Source organism: Sphaeramia orbicularis, chromosome 4 (assembly GCF_902148855.1).
Source record: "Sphaeramia orbicularis chromosome 4, fSphaOr1.1, whole genome shotgun sequence".
In the NCBI taxonomy this organism is placed as follows: Eukaryota; Metazoa; Chordata; class Actinopteri; order Kurtiformes; family Apogonidae; genus Sphaeramia; species Sphaeramia orbicularis.
This window is the reverse complement of record NC_043960.1, coordinates 12,525,708-12,544,048: the sequence shown is the minus strand read 5'-3', so window position 1 is coordinate 12,544,048 and position 18,341 is coordinate 12,525,708. Positions and strand designations below refer to the sequence as shown.

General features: G+C 36.8%; 1 protein-coding gene across 1 annotated transcript in view; it reads right to left on the bottom strand.

The window, feature by feature from the left end:
* lrrc7 (leucine rich repeat containing 7) overlaps positions 1-18,341 on the bottom strand; it is a 130,034-nt gene that overhangs the window by 28,657 nt on the left and 83,036 nt on the right. Inside the window, exons 8-19 of the mRNA XM_030132485.1 lie at positions 17,818-17,892; positions 17,580-17,724; positions 14,905-14,977; positions 14,679-14,696; positions 10,876-11,005; positions 10,571-10,686; positions 10,207-10,276; positions 8,251-8,350; positions 5,968-6,092; positions 4,221-4,481; positions 2,878-3,000; positions 2,660-2,771 (exon numbers count right to left, since the gene is read on the bottom strand). Of these exons, the coding sequence (XP_029988345.1) occupies positions 2,660-2,771; positions 2,878-3,000; positions 4,221-4,481; positions 5,968-6,092; positions 8,251-8,350; positions 10,207-10,276; positions 10,571-10,686; positions 10,876-11,005; positions 14,679-14,696; positions 14,905-14,977; positions 17,580-17,724; positions 17,818-17,892 (1,348 nt within the window). The remainder of the gene's footprint in view (positions 1-2,659; positions 2,772-2,877; positions 3,001-4,220; positions 4,482-5,967; positions 6,093-8,250; positions 8,351-10,206; positions 10,277-10,570; positions 10,687-10,875; positions 11,006-14,678; positions 14,697-14,904; positions 14,978-17,579; positions 17,725-17,817; positions 17,893-18,341) is intronic.

The window sequence follows — 18,341 nt, the reverse complement described above, 5'->3', positions numbered from 1 at the left end:
ATTTCATGTCAAAATCAGACTTCTTACAAGTACAATGTGGTCACTTCAAACACGTGAGGAAACTGTGCAACACTCTGGCTACACTGAGCACACACTATATGCAGACCATTAATGGAGTGGATTTGGGAGCTTTTGCATCTGATGGACACAATGGACATAGGAGTGTTTGAGCCCTCGGACCATAATAGTTAAAAAAGTAAAAAAAAAACAAGAAACATGACAAAATAATGATTACATGAAATTAAAAAGAACAACTGTAAATACAAATATGTGAAAACTAAAGAAAAAACTACCATGACCAATGCAATAAAAACTCAAACAAATAAAACTTCAGCTAAAATCACCTTCATTGTCCTTTCACCCCAGTGTTAATGGTTTGGTTTTGTTATGTTGTATAACAATAAAACGGCTTGTGGAAATAATATTTTGATTTTTTCTGTTTTATAAATCAAGGCTGATAAACTAAAACTACCACTAAATAAAACATAAAGCTACTTCACTACACATTAAATTAGCTAAAACTAAACCAAAATCAAAAACAAACCTGACAGACTAAATAAAAGAAAAGAAGTTCAGTCACAGGCAAAACAAGACAGTGAGCTTTCTTTTTTCGATTTTTATCCCAAATGAATAACTGGATCCACTAACACCTGTAAAGGTTTATGAGTAAGTTAACAACTACAGAGCAGAATGTAATCTTCATGACAACACGTCTATCAGTGTCACCAGGGAGTTGGCGTTCAGTCGATAAAATCAATCAGGTTAAAAATCCCACATCACCCGTCTTTTGTTTTTTTATGACCTGCTGTCATTTCCTGGTCACTTAGTCTGTTATTTCAGTCTCTCTTGTTGCCTATCATTTAAATTTGCAGGTGGCATTAAATAGTAATTAAATATACTAATAAACCAATAAACCATTCCCTAAATATCCACTGACACTTTATGATCCATTTAAGTCTAAAAGGACTGTGTTTAAAGATCTAACCAGAGGACTGGCCTAGTTTATTTAATTCACTTTAGTTTGAATGTGGTTATAAAGATAAAATCTATGTTTTTTCTAGTAAACAGGAGGTTTACATTACCAACCTAATGCTGTTTAGTTTGAATTTCAGTGAGGCCTGTATACTGTATATGTTTCATATGTCTTAACCCAGATTGCAGGACTGCTCTCATTCTTTGTTTTCAGTCCACTGCAGTGACGCAAAGCATGGCCTGGTTATAAAACATGGGTCGAGCATTTTATTTAAGTCTTTAATTAAACAGATTTCTCACATGGAAATCAAGAATGTTTTTTTTTTTTTTTTTTACAGGCCTGGAAAAAAGCAGCAGCACCAAAACAAACCGGAGTTTCAACCAGGTGCAGAAAGGAGGTCAGGAGGGGAATTAAAGGGAGGTCATTAAATGTAAACGCTCTAAAAAGCCACTTACATCTGCACAAAACAAACTACAGAGGGTTTCATATTAATGATACAACAAAAAATCAAGACTCAAGAACCTGGGCTCAACAGGGCAGACAGGTATTGATTATTTATATATAAGAAGTATAGAATGTGAAGAAAAGTTTCCCTGATTTAGTTCTGAATTAGACAAAAGGTACAATTAACTAAAGGCCTGTCCACAATAATGCAGATACACTGCCCGTCCAAAAAAATAGGCACACATGCAATATTTGACTGCACCACCTTTGATTTTGATTACAGGAGACATTCACTGACATCGTTTTTGCCACATAATGCTTTTGTAGTTTCACAATAAGGCTCATAATATTTTTTCCATTCGTAGTTGCATTAATTGAGATAAACTAAACTTTTCATGAAAAATGTATTCATAAAGTGATAAATACAATAAATATAAAACTACAATGAGAGTAAATAATGATTTCACAGTAATTTCAAATCAAGGCTTTCCTCATAAAACTACTACTGAATATAACGAATAACTGCCAATTGATCAAAATACAACTAAAACTAAATAAGGTTAACTTTAACTCACTATAGTGTCCCTTTGGGCACATTTGTTCTCTGAATATTCCCCTTGCTAACACAAACCGTACCTAGCATTAGCATTTAGCACATTAGGAATAGTGAGCTGCCATTGAGGCGTTCAGGGACCAACTCCAGATCTTCATCAGCACCGTGGTCAAGGCCACTGACAGGAGAAATACATATGTGTATAGGGAAAACCAGAGGAAGCCACTGTGCACCTTGCATAAAAAATTCCCAAAACTAAACTGAAAGACTAAAAAAAATGTCATAATAACTCTGCAGTGGAAAGGATTTAGGCACTAAATTATTTAGGACAAAAACAGACTTTCTGATGAGGCAGTAAAATAAGCTTTAGGTTAATTAATGAATCTTATTTACCTCCAGGTTTAACTCACATGAAAGTGAAGCCTTTAAGGTAAAATAAGTAAAAAGAATCAATCAGGCTCAAAGCTGAAAACATTACACTGTAATCAAGATGTACTGTAGAGGTTTGTTTTTCCCTCCTTCTTTCTGTTATGTTCTCAAATTAATCCGCCTGCCACCATGACTAATTAAAGGACACTATTACAACAAGCCCCAAGCGCATTACAACGGACCACATTAAATTAGCACGTGTATGTGAGACTATTTTCCTCATGTGTCTACATGTTCACAAGTGCAGAACATGACAGTACCTTTCTTTTCTTTGCCCAGTAGAACCACCTTTGGTTTGTACATGGGCGGTTCCACCAGAGTGGGCCTCATGTCGGAGATTCGGATGTCGTTGGGAGAGCCGCCCATGGAGTCCTGGGGACACACAAGCAATAGTGAGATAAGACGTTTGTTGAGTGTTTAAGGAAAAATATACACAAAAAACAGCATCTTTTCAGTGTTTGTAGCCAAAGTTCCACACCTCAGAGCTCTCTGTCAGGTCCTCTTTGTCCTTCCTCTTGGGAATGTCGATGCCAGAGTTATGCATTGATCCCTGATCCATTAGCTGAGTCTGAGAGAAGTCCTGCATCTCTCTGTCTGTCACCTGACAAACACACACATGCATAAGTGTGTTTAATAACTTCATGCAATCAGACCTTTTATGTACAGATGCGGCCAAAAAGTTAACACAAGAAACATCAGTCAATGCAGATAATTATCACAATAAATATTGAATAACTATTCCTTTGCAGTTCACTGGATGATTTAGGATCTTGAGTAGAAGTATAAGAAGTTAGATGGTTCTTTCCGTTTTTAAAGTATTTGTAAATGACATGACGAGATGAAAATGCGCACGACATAAAAGGTATGACGTGTATTAAGACTGATTTTGTGCTAAAATAACCTATGATAATAAATGCTAAAATAACCTTCTCTTAGCTCTGTTTTCAGACTTTACAAAACTAAGGCCATTGCAGAAGATTTTGGGGGATATAAACAATGGGTGTTTTACAGCTGTAGTAACCAAGACTCCATCACATGTCACATGACAGGTCATCTTTAGAAGGAAAACATCCTGTACATCTTTCTATTCATTAAAAATCACAGAGAGGATAGAGCTGCAAGAGGGGAGTATTAATTTCTTTTTCCTTATTTCTGCCTACTGTAGCTTTAACATACAACTATGGGAAAAAAAGTGATGACTGCATTTACTATTTATAGGTATGCAATTGTGTGTGAGCAAAATGACTGTTCTTGCTCATCCAAAAAATAATGATAGCATTTCTCCAAACCTTGGAATAAAAATACAATATTGATTTAGAGATCTATTTGCAGAAAATGACTACTGGTCTAAATAACAAAAATTCATGAGTTTTCAGACCTCAGCAACAACAATGCAATACTATTTTATGTACATGCAAAGTAAATGTGTATTTGGTTGAATAATCCTGATTTTCAGTCCTAGCTTTTTTTTGTCTACTCTCCAATAGTCTTTCACTTTGCTGTTGGCTGCTTTATGCTCCTCCTGCTGCAAAAATCAAGCAGTTTGTCTTCGTTTGATGACTTGCTGCCATCCATCTTCCTCTAGATCACAGTTAAGAGGTTTTCAATTGGGTTCAGGGCTCATCATTTTTTCCCAGAGTTGTATATTTTCTAACCAAAAGTCCTCAGTGTCATTACATTAATTCTGTTCTCTAGGTGAATCAGGTAACAGGGTGACAGCTCCTCACTTATTGCACAAGATGGTATTAAGCTGTTAAAGGCAGGTATGTCTGTGTAAAGCACACGTGTGACATTCCTCCTGTGTGTGTTTGTGTCGCTCACCTCTTTGGGAGGCAGCGGCCATGGCGGTTCGTACGGTTCTTTGCTGAGATGCGTGTGTTCCATGTTTGTTCCTGCCGAGGTGGCGGTACCCGTGCTCAGCTGGTGCTGGTGCTGGTGTTGGAGTTGGTGCTGGTGTTGGTGCTGGTGCTGGAGCCCGTGGCCGGCGTGTACGCTTTTACCCACAAGGCTTTGCACTGACTTGACCATGTTCTTAAGGTCTTCGGGGTAAGGTGTCGGGTAGCGCTTTAGATTTATCTCCACCTACACATATAGAAACAAGCATACAGACACTGAGTGGGCATGAAAAAACAAGAAGAAGAACACAGAACATGCACTAAATACAGTGACTGCTATAAAAAAAACATCTCACAAATGTACAATGTATAACCTATAATGCATCACAAGCATTCAGAATAATTTAACCTCCATGCATCCTCAAAGGTTACATTCAGACTGCAGGCAAATTGGCCCAAATCCAATTTTTTTGCCCATATGTGACCTGTATCCGTTCTGCTAACCCTTAGGGGTCCACGATCACGGCCCCGTGACTGAATCACATGATGTTTTTAACACGTCGTAGCGTCGGAAGTTGATCACGTAGACCACTGAGGATAATTGCATTCAAAAGTGCGGACTTGAAACACTCTCCCACTTTTTATTTGATGTTGATAGAGCAAATACAACGGAGATATGACGTTTTCAAACCGGAGCAAACAAACGTGAATAAAAGTATGAAAATGAGGTGTGTGTGGGGGGGGGGTTATATTTCTTAACATATCTTTGTCCTTTTGAGGATGAGAAAACACCTATGTAAAGATATGCTTTTATGTCAAATATTTGAGTATACTTTTAATTTATTACAATTTTAATTTTATATACCTAAAATTTGGAACCAATGTTCATTTTTAAAGTCTTTGAAAAAGTTTAAGGATATTTGTGTTATTTATGCAATAAATTATAGAAATTTTTCAAATCGGATTTGATATTTTTTGTGTGTTCTTTGGCCTTTTGTGTTGATATAGTAGATTAAAGTGAAAAAATAGTAGGCAGATGACATAGATGAAGTTGTGCTGAAATAAAAGACACCAAACATGGGTAGAGTAAACATTTTTTTGTATAGTATATAAAGGCAAAATCAAAAGTACTCAAAAACAGCCAAAATAGGCTCAGAGTCCTAAGGGTTAAAGACAGTTTGAACAGCACCAATCGGAGCCATGTCACTTTCATATGTGGTCCTGAATCCGATACGTGTCTGATATTCAGCAATGCGACTTTAGTCTGAACAGCCAGGTCGCATTTATCCGACTTTACGTCATTGAAATGCGACAAACATCACAATTCTGCATCCCAGGACGAAGAGCGGTGGGAAAAACACATTTATTTCTGTAAACACAGTGCGTGCCTGTGTGGTCACGTATTACATCAGGACCTCTTGTGTGCATGTGGGTCACTTCAGGGTTGCATTAAGTTCATACTCAAAACTGATAGAAGTCGCATTTAATGTGTACACAAAAAAAATCGGATTTCACCAAACAATCATAATTGTGCATTAAGACCTGCTGTCTGAATGTAGCCTAATACTCACATTTAACCTTAACTATTTGATCAACATTTATAGTTTCACGCTGAGACAGTTCATTATTCTTTACACAAAAAACGAAAATAACAATAGCTGCTTCATATGGCAGACAGACAGACATGCAGGCAGACAGACAGGCAGACAGACGGACATAAATAAAGAGCTAACCTTGACCTTCCCAGAGTTGTCTTCCTCTTCTTTCTTGTCCTCGAAGTCAAAGGCCACAGTCATCCTCTGCTGCCTCTGCTCCTCCCACAGAGTAGGATTGAAGCTGTCACTGTCAGACTGGTAATCTGAAGAAGTACATACAGAGCAAGAGGGTTAAAGTATAACACACATACTGTATATGGCAGTGGTTCCCAGCCTTTTTTGGCTTGTGGCCCCATTTTAACATCACAAATTTCTGGCGACCCCAAACATTCAAAATGGAGACATTTTGCTAAAATTAATTTGATTTTGATCATGTAGTAGTTTGCTATACTATGTTGCAAATAAATGTTAATTTTAGATGACATTTAGTCTATATAATGTATATTATTATGGACGGAGACAGAAAAGCCAGGTGTAGATTACTGGACAAAGGGACAATTTGATTTTCCTTGGTCAGGATATGTACAGTCAGTCCAGCTTGGATTTACAAGGCTGACAATTAATACTGAACAAATAATAACTCAAACTATGAATTATGAAAGAGTTGCAGCATCTGAAACTGACCACAATGAACATTTGAAAGATAAACAGTACCACAGTGCTTCAGTTTCAGCTTCAGAGTTTGTCATGTCTTTTCTGTATTGGGATTTTCTCTGTCAACTCACTATATATTTTTGTTAGTAAGTTGTTGTTTTTTGTTTTTTTTTCTTAGCAATTACTAGAAATTTCAGGCGACCCCATTTGCATTTCAGGCAACCCTATATGGGGTCCCAACCCCACGGTTGGAAAACACTGGTATATATGCATTAAAACACAATCAGGTCCCATATATTCTTCATATGTCCTTTTTTGCATTACATGCTCTCATCACTCATTATTGGAGGTACTTTATGTCTCATCTAACAGTGTTGGTGCATTGTGCAAGTCAAATTAAAACCATTAACTACGTCAAAGAATAAGACCTAATAGGCAATTCAGACCAATGACTGTTAACATTATATGCATGGCAGGTCCTGGTTTTATATAGACAAGTATACTTCTATACCCTAGACTCAGAGGTTTGCAGTGGATTCTGATTGAGAAGCTCTGTTTGATGTTTTGTATGCTGTTTTTGTTTTGAATTGAAATGGCACAGATATGTAAAGGAGAGTAAATTGTGATTGAAGTGAATGCTTTGCTTTCTGATTGTAAACCTCAATAAAAATATTCTGGCAAAAACAAACAAAAAAATTAAAACCTTTTCAGATAACTTTTTCCTCTTTCTTTACATCACATGCAGATATTTTAAAAACAGACATAACACGTTCCAATGCCTGCCTGCAGACTCCATCATTCACTTTTTACTAGAGAAATATAATCAGTCACCTTGACTCTGGATACACCTTGATACACCTCTGGATATTATGTGCTGTGTACAAAGTGATTGGGTAATTACATTGTGGAACCCTTTATTTTTTTTTTTGTTTTGTGGCGTCTTATACCTTTGTTATATGTCTCAGTGTTTGTCTTATTTTTTCTCTGTGTTTAAAAGACTTAATAAAAAAATACATTGTTAAAAAAAAGAAATATGATCAATGACTAATCATCTCTGTCATGATGGGAAGAGTTTGTACTGGCAGAAAATTGCATTCATGTTACATAGGTTGATGTGATATTTTGAGGGTGTGTGACTTGTATTACAGCTTAAATAATGTGTTAAATGTGTGTATAGAGTGATGCTGATTTAACTAGAGATCCACAATATGTTCAGTTTTAACATGTGTTTGTTTGTTTTTTTTTCATCTAAGGGTCCATACATGTCATGGTTAAGGAGGGAACATACTGTCTCAAACTTTTAGAAATCTCTTTGATCAGAAAGATCTGCTTTAATCAGTTCAATGACTTAAAATAATGCCTTTTGTGCGTCTTTAAGATATGTTTTCCCATATTCCAGGGACCTCTCCAGTTTTTCTGTTGCCATAAGATGCACAAAAAAATTATGACTGCTCGTAAATTTTCAATCAAGTCGTTTTATTCATCATAATTGTTTTTTGTCCTTGACCTAGTATATTGTATATAACAATAACGGGACATTGTGTTGATTTATTAGGTGTGACATTTATTAGGTGTGGCAATACATTTTTTTCTCCTGTGGGACCAATAACACTTTATCTTACCTTATCTTAAACAGATTTTCATTGTTGAAAAAATGTTTTCTTTGCAAGGTCATTCATTATAAGTTAAATCTTAGTGCAACTATTAACTAAAGGGTATATATACAGGTGCATCCATCCATACAAACACACACATTAACAGATTTACCCTCATCATGTCGGGGTTGCTGAGGGAACATGTAGTTGGTCAAAACCTTCTGTTTGGTTTCTGGGTGGGCTTCTGTCTGCAGAGGGATCAGAGCCTTGGACTGCAAATACACACAGTAACATTAGTACACTTAAGTCAACAGTTCTTTTTACTGCACACATTTATTCCCTTCTCCTTATCTATGCTGAGAATCTACTGCTCTTAATTAAACAGTGGTGTATTGATTAACTTCAGGCAGGAGACTAATTGGAAAGAATTTGCAAATCAAATCTGCAAGTAAGAAGATGTAATTAAATAAGCGTGCATCACAATATTATTACAATAATAATATTACATTAACGGAAGTAAAATAAAAAATGAATGTAACAGAAAATGTATTAAATCACAACCGTTTTTATTTTCTGTAATGAACAATTAAATTCTGTTTGTTGGCAGTGGAATTTATACACTTTCAGATATCTCTTTTTAGTCAGAGCACGAATACACAAGTAGTAATTTTAAATGTTAATTTAAGATGCACTACCATTTTACAGATTGCATTAGAATTTTAGATGTGCTTTCCTTTTTTTAGCAGCTCAATAAGAATCCAGTGTTGTTTTGATTTTCATTTCTTTTACAACTTTAATCAGACTGTACTTTCACATTCACTCCACTGTTTTGCTTTAGTCAGTCAGCCTGACTGCATCAGCATCTGCATCACAAATATTCATCTCTGCACAGAATTTGGCTAAATGTCATTCATTCTCCAGTCAGGGAAAGTAATTATCACAACATCGTCTGATCAACAAAAAGTTTTTTCCAACTGCATAAAAGCTGACACCTCTTATATGGCAAAGGGTACCGTTACTACAAGAGCAGTGACAGAGAATTTGGTTTTCTGTAATTTTTCATGAATCATTTTCTTCATTTTCCTAAATCTTTTCATCTGAGGTGGCTTCTTCTCATAGTTTTCACACTACTTCATGTATTTGCATCTGCTCTTTTCCCTTTTGAAATATTTTTTGGCTGATTTCTGTGATTTTTTTTTTTTAGAGATTTCCTATCTGCATTGGACTAATGTATTGTTTTACTATGGAACAGATGGAAGATTGTGTTAAAGATGTAATTTACAGAAAACAATGCAAGAGCTGTTTCTATAAATAATACACTTCCAGTCCATCTTTCACAATACTATAACAATTTTTACTGGAATTCAAGGCATTATGTAACATTAACAAACATGATACTTTTTAGCATTATAATTATTACACAGAAAAGAATAGAGTTTACCTTTAAAGCATGAATAATAGTGATTACATTCATATATAACAGTAGAATCATGGAGGAAGGGTAAAGAATGTAAGCGCTTGATGTTACTATAACAACAGTGATAGAGAATTTAGTTTTCTGTAATTTTTCATGAATCATTTTCTTCATTTTCCTAAATCTTTTCATCTGAGGTTGCTTTTTCTCATAGTTTTCACACTACTTCATGAATTTGCATCTGCTCTTTTCCCTTTTAAAATATTTTTTGGCTGATCTCTGTGATTGTTTTTTTTTTTAGTTTTCCTATCTACACTGGACTACTGTGTTGTTTTATTATGGAACAGATGAAAGAATGTGTTAAAGATGCAATTTACAGAAAACAATGCAAGAGTTGTTTCTATAAATAATACAAGTCCAGTCCATCTTCCCCAATACTATAATGATTTTCAGTGGAATTCGAGGCATTATGCAACATTAACGACATGATACTTTTTAGCATTATAATTATTACACAGAAAAAAATAGAATTTATATTTAAAGCATGAATAACAGTGATTACATTCATATATAGCAGTAGAATTATGGAGGAAGGGTAAAGAATGTAAGTGCTTGATGTTCATATGCTAATATGTAGATGTGTTGTACTTGTGGTGTTACATTCAGGTACAGTATGTTTAAAAAAAAAAAAAGGGTTTTGTTAGAGAATTGTACCTGATTGTCAGAAAGCCAGAGAGCTGCCAAGTCCTTCAGCTTAGTGAAGGTAAACGGTAGATTCTTTAACCTGATAGAGAGAGAGAGAAAGAGAGAGAGAGAGAGAGAGAGAGAGAGGGAGGGAGAGGGATGAGAAAGAAAAGAGAGATGTTTCTTCTACCCACGCACCGTACAGCCTGCAAAGCACGTAACCATGGCAACACACTCACCCATTCCCATGGCAACAGCGGGCCGTGAGATCAGCCACAGAACCAGAACGGTCATTGACAAAGTGTTGCCTGCGTGAGTGTGTTTTGTTGTGGGTGTTTGGAGTGACTCACAGTTGGGTCTCATATGTGTATGTGTGTTTGTGTGGTTCGTGTACCTGTTGTCACTAAGGTTAAGCACTCGTAATTTGGTCATCTGCCCGATCTCGTCCGGGAGGAACTCTAGCTTGTTGGATCGCAGCGACATCACTGTCACATTCTTACAGTTACCGATCTGGAACACACACACACACACACACACAGGTATATATATATAATCCATCATCTCAAGTTACAGTAAAGTCTAATAATAAGTTCTGCTGCGTGAGGGACACCTTTCGCCCAGCTTCATTACAGTAAAGTGAATGATATGAAGGCCAGCAGGGAGCATGTGCAGGTGTTCATTATGGGTTCATCTCCTCACCTCCCTGGGCAGCTCTGTGAGGAAGTTCTCATCAGCAGCGAAGGTCCTCAGGCTGTGCAGGTAGCCGATGGTGGGAGGCAACGACTCCAACTCATTACAACTACAGTCCAACTCCTCCAACAGAGACAGACTGGACAAGAGAAAGGAAAGAAAGAAAGAAAGAAAGAAAGAAAGAAAGAAAGAAAGAAAGAAAGAAAGAAAGGAACAAAAATGACAGACAGAGAAAGCATGGCAGATAAAAAAAAATAAATGATTCTGAAGGCTGTAAAATCTCTAAAGTACTTACAGACACGGTGGGTTTTAAAGGATAAGGATGGTGATTTCTTTATTGCCAACAAATCCTGTGAAAATACCTCAAAAAGAATAAATCGATCTTACTAACTCACTGGTGTGCACCACAGGCTTCTGTCTTAAAACATTTTTTTTTTTTTTTGGCTTTTACACATGAGGCCACACTGTGTGACATCTTCATAAATGTAACGTAGGGCTGTGAAATATCACCATAAAATATATCAACTGTATTAAGTCACAAGTCACACTGATGACGCTTTAGTTTTGTTTGCATGGAACTGACGCAGAAGGAAAATTTACATGGACACAATACACACCGAAAAACATTTAGAGTGATACAGAGTGGGGTAATTCTGTGCAGGAGAAGGACAAAATGGGTAATAATGAGAAGAAGTAGCCCCTTCTATATGGTCATTATCTGGATATGAAATAAGATTTTGGTCATATTGCACAGCCCTAATGCATCCCATTAAGGCAAGCATAATCATATTGTCTGTAAACCAAGAGTGTATTTTTCTGGAGGTAACAGTCCACCTATGCTTCTGTTTCAGCAATGTTTGCAAGAAAAAGAAATTAAAACCACCACTAAATTACACCTTTTCATGGTTAAATCTTCAAAGAGAGCAAAGACCTGGGTGGAATAGTTAAAGGACTGAGAGATGGACTAATGGACTATTATACTGTTTTGGTCTTTTATCAGATTTGTTGAAAATATGAAAACTACAGAATGATGCCAACCTTATCCTTTAACATGGGATAATAATAACAAATTATTTGTCTTTATGACAAAACATCTAAAGTCGAGTGTTAAGAGAAAGAAAAGATCATCACATTGAAGAAAAAGGCAGTTACATTCAGTCTGATGGTGGTGTTACCCACATTTGGTTGATAATTTGATTCACTTTTCCAATTTCTCTTTGCAAATTGCAGTATTATTTAGGAAACTGTACATTCTTTGATGCCAGAAATTCTTCAACTTGGATCTAAACTTCTCCGCTTCACCCATATTCACAGTTACATCCATGACAAGCCTCTACAGGCCACCCTGACCCCCCCCTTGGCCACCATCATTGGCCTATCAGCACGCTAACAGCCGGCTAATGCTAATGAGACAACAATTTTACATTAATGTAATGTCACTGTTAACATTGCATTAGTCTGCTATTATTATTCCCAAAGGACTGGACCATCTGGGCCACCATACGGTGTGGGACAGGAGAGGAGAGGAGGAGAGGAGAGGTGAGGAGGGGAGGGGAGAGGAGAGGAGAGGAGAGGAGAGGAGAGGAGAGGAGAGGAGAGGAGAGGGGAGGAGAGGAGAGGAGAGGAGAGGAGAGGAGAGGAGAGGAGAGGAGAGGAGAGGAGAGGAGAGGAGAGGAGAGGAGAGGAGAGGAGACAGGAAACTAGAGGAAATGACAGGAGATGACATGCGAGGGAACAGATCTAAGATAATGTAAAATTTTTCTTCACAGGGGCATTCATCATCAAACACAACTGCTCTCTAAATACGGCTTTGCCACAGTGACTATGTTTACATGCACAAAAACATTCCAGTTTTTCCCCTTATTCCTAAGACAATATTTCTACTAAGCTGACTTCATGGCTCGTGTCTATTAATATTCCTCAAATTTCAGTTTACACGCAGCCACACTTCCTCCACTTATTGTTCAACCATGCAAACACAGCCTCCCTCTTTCATTCCTTTAACTACCATCCTGAAAAGGATTCTGTTATGACACTTTTAAATATACACAAACTTGTTGACATTGATTTGATAATGCCTAAAAGTAGGTGTTTTTCCTTCTGACTAAAATGTTTAGAACATGCATCTCCAAATAAGCCTTGACTATAAACAGGCTAAAACAGGCTAAGAGGCTGTCGGTCATAGATTGAACAGAAAACACTGACAGAGGTGCATATTCCAAATGTGTTAATTGTCAAAGGATGCCCCTAAAAGCTCTTTTATTATCACCGAGTAGCATAATCAACACGTCACTGAAAAGGCTGCATTTGGAATAAGGCCTGATTTACGTTATCCCAACAGAATATGCTGCATATTGTGTGTGACAGTTAAAATATCACTATGCATGTAAACATAGTCACTGACTGCTTTCTCTCTAACCTCTATATGCTGTAATCAATTATCATCCTGCAAGAAACTACTGACAAGCAACAGTCACAGCAAAACATACAGTAAAAGACCTATGCTGATAAAATAAAAAATAAACATAACTTGCGTACATGTATTTTCCATTTCTTACAGGTATGATTGGTGGCCCATGTTAAAGCTGTCATACAAAAAATGGCCTTAAAAAAATCACCTTGTTTTTTTTTTGTTTTTTTTAAATCAAGCAGCAGTGAGTCAAGTGTCACATCTGTAGTGTGTATTTGATCCACATTATGTACAATAGTACACAGTATACAATAGTACAGCAGGGTAACTTACTCACGATTTTAAAGAAACACTTACACACTGAGGTTTTTCCACCGCCTGATACCAGCTCAACTCGACCCTCCTCAGTTTTGGTACCAGTTACTGTTTTCTGCTTGCAGATATACTTCTCAATCTAGCTGAACATCATAGCAATGCGCCATGACCCTGCTCTGATGTCATCTTCACCCTGACCTTTAACACCTCCGCTTCCTCTTTTGACCACTTTTATAATTACAGTTATTTCCGGTCCTGTCTCGCACATTATCTGATGCTCGAGGTAGTTACAGTGATGATTTTCTATGACAAATTAGTCATCTGGATTATCGCCTCTGCTCATGTAGAGTCTTGAAGGTGTTGAAATTTACCAGGTACTACCTCTAATTTAAGTTGGATAGAAAAAGACAAGTAGAGTCAAGTTGAGCCTGTACCATGCGGAAAAAGCACTACGAGATACCCTTTGAAAGTTAATAATGACTTACTTAGGGGCATAAAGTAGAGTAGAAACAGCAGGGTAAGAATAGGTACACCATTTGTAATCAACACTTAAGGGCTAGAAATAGGATCTATTATGGTACCTATGGTGTTATCAACTCTAAAGGGAAAGTAATGGATCTACAGTACTACTTATTAACTCTAAAACCTGGGACTTGTTCACAAAGACAAAAGGTTTTCAAAGCGTTGAGATACAAAGTGTTGCAAACGCAAACTATGATGTATGAAGGCACTGACTGGAATTTGATATTCCCCTCAAAAAAGGGGATTAGTTGGCCAAATATTAATCTAATGTGAATAATGTGATTGGATTTTGACTGTTTTGTACATATTTTACATGCAATCATTTCTGTCTCAACAGTAGGTTTTAGCAGGGATGATAATTTCAGAATCAGAATGTAAATTTGATCCAAAATCAAACATAAAAATAAGTGTTAAATAATTACCTATATCTTTAGACTGATGTTTGCATGTAACTGCTATATAATTTAGATGCCTCTAAATGCATGTGTGTTTGTATCTGTTGCGCAGTTGAACATCTATTTGTCTCTGAACGCACCCCTGGATCCAGGAGGCTAATGTTACTCACCCTTGCTTGGGCTTCGCACTAATGCCATGGCAACGCAGCAAACACAACACACAGAACCCCCCCCAATCATCAACAACAGTGATAAACAAGGAAAACAACAGCCCACCAAAAATAAACAATCACCTGCCGTGATAAGAAAGATAATGTGGAAGTCGAAAATGAAACTGAAATGTTTACTTGAATTCTTAGTTTTGCTTTTTGTGGAAGGTGAGTGCACGATTCTTACCTCCCGATAGTGTTAGGCAGTGAGGTCAGCTGGTTGTCATCTACCTTCAGTGTTGTTAGCTTCTTCAACATTCCTGCAAAGTACAAACACATGCAAAAACAATCAAAGTGGATAAAGGAGGGGAATTATGCACGTGTATTTTAGAGTCCCATAATGTATATGTCCACATACACTGCCATTTTAGATTTTGAAGTACTTTGTACAAGGTCAAGACATGGACAATAGTAATATAAAAACAGGAATAAATTGTATTTCTAGCTGTTTAACCCTATATGAATATCCATTGCTTGGGATTTTCTTGCATGAAATAAATTTGTAACTTGTTTGTTTCCAAAATATTTTAAAGGTTCAATATGAAAGATCTGGATGTGCTGATCAATTTAAGCAAGTTTTGTATTGAAGTCTGCTTTGTGCTGGGACACAGTCATTTGTTGTTACCAGTTAACTCCTTTCTCTAAGCTAATAAATGTCTCTTGAGGGATTGTATTACTGCATTATGTAATAACGGCGCAATGTGTAATAATGCAATAATTTTTACACTTCATTAAGTAATAATGTCGCATTTTATAATAACATGCCGCATTTTGTAATAAAATTCTTAAATGTATTTTGTAATAAACTTTGCCACACTTTGTAATAACTTATTACATACTGCAACAGTTATTACAAAATGCGAGTGCAGCACTTTTTTAAAGGAAATGTAATAATTTGGTGTATTATGTAATAAGCCATCAAAATTGATGCCTTGATTGGAAAACCATCATACCAGCCGAACAACATAGCATTCCAGCTTAATATGAATTCATTTTTAAAAACTAGTGGGATGTTCCATTGGTCAAACCTATTCTAATCAAATGCAAGTGTATTCATTATAATGGAGAATGTGTTTGCAAGCAAGAGACAAGAGCTGCATTAATTAAGTATTACTGACAAGAAACTTACTCATGGACTGAAATTTGGAAGACACAACATGTAATAGGTTATTACAAAATGCGGCAAAGTATATTACAAAATGCATTCAAGAATTTTATTACAAAATGCGGCATTATTACATAAAGTGGTAGTGGAAAAAGGAGGTGAAAAATTATGACATTACTACGTATTGCACTGTTATTACATAATGTGGCGCTACAGGGACTTAAGTAGCATTTTCCTTGAGCATTCACTCTGTTGGTCTGTGTTATTTAGTGGCTCTATTCTGCAAATGTACAACATTAGCTACCAACTGGGCGAAGACCTCAGCACCACAATGAAACTCATACAGAAGTATATTCAGTTAGAATATCACTGAGTTTTCTCAAAAATCCTCTGAGTAATTTTTTTTTTCCCCAGGACTCATTCTGCTATCATTTGTTTTATTCTGAATCTCTAAGTGATCTGGTGGTCCTTCTTTGAATTTCTGCTTCTTGGCTTTGGTTGGCATTTCTGTATTATAGCTCACTGCCTGCCAAGTCGGCCTTTTTCACTTTCATTATAGCTAATGGAAGGTATTTTTTAATGATAGACAGCTCCAATGTGTTCTACTGACACAACAGTAAAATGATTTTGTTAAACAGTGGTTCATAAAGTTTACCATGTAAGCAGGTCAGTAAGCTAGTATTTAGCATTATTTCACCTCTGACCGCTTGGGCTACCAGAGTTCCATCCCTTTTGTCCACATATGGTCACTTCCAGCTTCAAAAAGCCAAAATACAAAGAGTAGTTCCTACACCAATGGGTGATGTCATGGGTCCTCTGTCCAATAAATATATACCGTCTATGCTAGCTACTGTTAGCTTAGAAATGGAGCTGGTTAATGTAAATAAATGAACGACTCCCAACACAACACAGACACCAACAGAACCTTCATTTAAGCACATGAGCAAACATGAATCCTATATGTTGAGTAATTAAAGGATAACACATTAACGAACAGGAAGAAACTTTAAATTTATACCCTAAACAGGAAATGAAGATCAATTGTGTAATTTGGGAAATAAAAACGAGCGCTTTTAAAAAAAATCAAGTACAAAAGAATAGACAACTTAATCTTTCAAAACACTGACACAGTATGCGCTGGTCCATCTACGTAAGAGTTCAATGTATCTTTAAAGTTCTGATCAGGGTATAATAATAATAATAATAATAATAATAATAATAATAATAATGGATTGGATTTTAAATAGCGCTTTTCTAGACACCCAAACATTATTGATCCATTATTCATTCACTCTCACATTCTCCCTCTGGTGGTGGTAAACTACATCTGTAGCCACAGTTGCCCTGGGGCAGACTGACAGAAGCGTGGCTGCTAATTCACACCTACAGCCCCTCCGACCCCCACCAAACATTCATACGCATTCATACACCAGTGTGAGTGGCACTGGAGGCAAGGAGCGTGAAACGCCTTACCCAAGGACACAACGGACTAACTAGGATGGAGCAGGATTCAAACCGCCAACCCTTCAGTTATTGGACGACCTGCTCTACCACCTGAGCCACGGCCGCCCCAATCTATCTATCTATCTATCTATCTATCTATCTATCTATCTATCTATCTATCTATCTATCTATCTATCTATCTATCTATCTATCTATCTATCTATCTATCTATCTATCTATCTATCTATCTATCTATCTATCTATCTATCTATCTATCTATCTATCTATCAGTATGTATTTGTTTTTGCACATACCTATAGAGTCAGGGAGATGCTGAAGCATGTTGGAGGAAAGCAGTAGGTCTTCTAAAGCCTCACAGCCTGAGATATCTGTGTCCAACGACTCAATGCGATTCTTAGCTAAGTCTAAGTACCGCAGCTGGCGAAGCTTTCCTATCGACTGCAGAGAGGAAACAAGGGGAAAAAAGACACTGAATGACAGAAAGAAGGCAAAAGAGTAAATGGTAATGCAAGTGTTTGTAGTGTTCTTTACCCCTGGTATTGACTGTAGAGAGTTGTTATCCAGCCATAGCTCCTTAAGGTTGTGAATCTGTTCCAGCACCTCCGGCTAAAGAGTGGAAAACATATTAACAGACATTATACTGATCCCATTAAGCATTAATACAAATTCAGTCATCTAGCTATTAATATGCTGATAAGCCATTCACTAAATTAAAGGATAAAGTCTTAGAACTAATGCTGTAAACATGTATGGATCCAAAAATAAACCAAGAACTTGGCAGAAATAAAGACAGAAATGGCAGTGTGGGTGAGACTGGCAGTCACTCCTTTCATGGTTTTTCTCTCTTGGCAGGAAGCAGACTATCCATCCAACCTACTACAGTCACAAATAACTTCCTGTCTGACCCTGATATCATTTCCGGTGTCCCTTCAGCTGTTTTTATTTTTTTTTCTCACATTATTAACCGAGTTCATATCAGGGTTTAATGAGCCCGCTGAGGATTTGAAGAGACGCAGCCCCTTAAATGACGCTCCTTACTCCTCCATAACGCATAT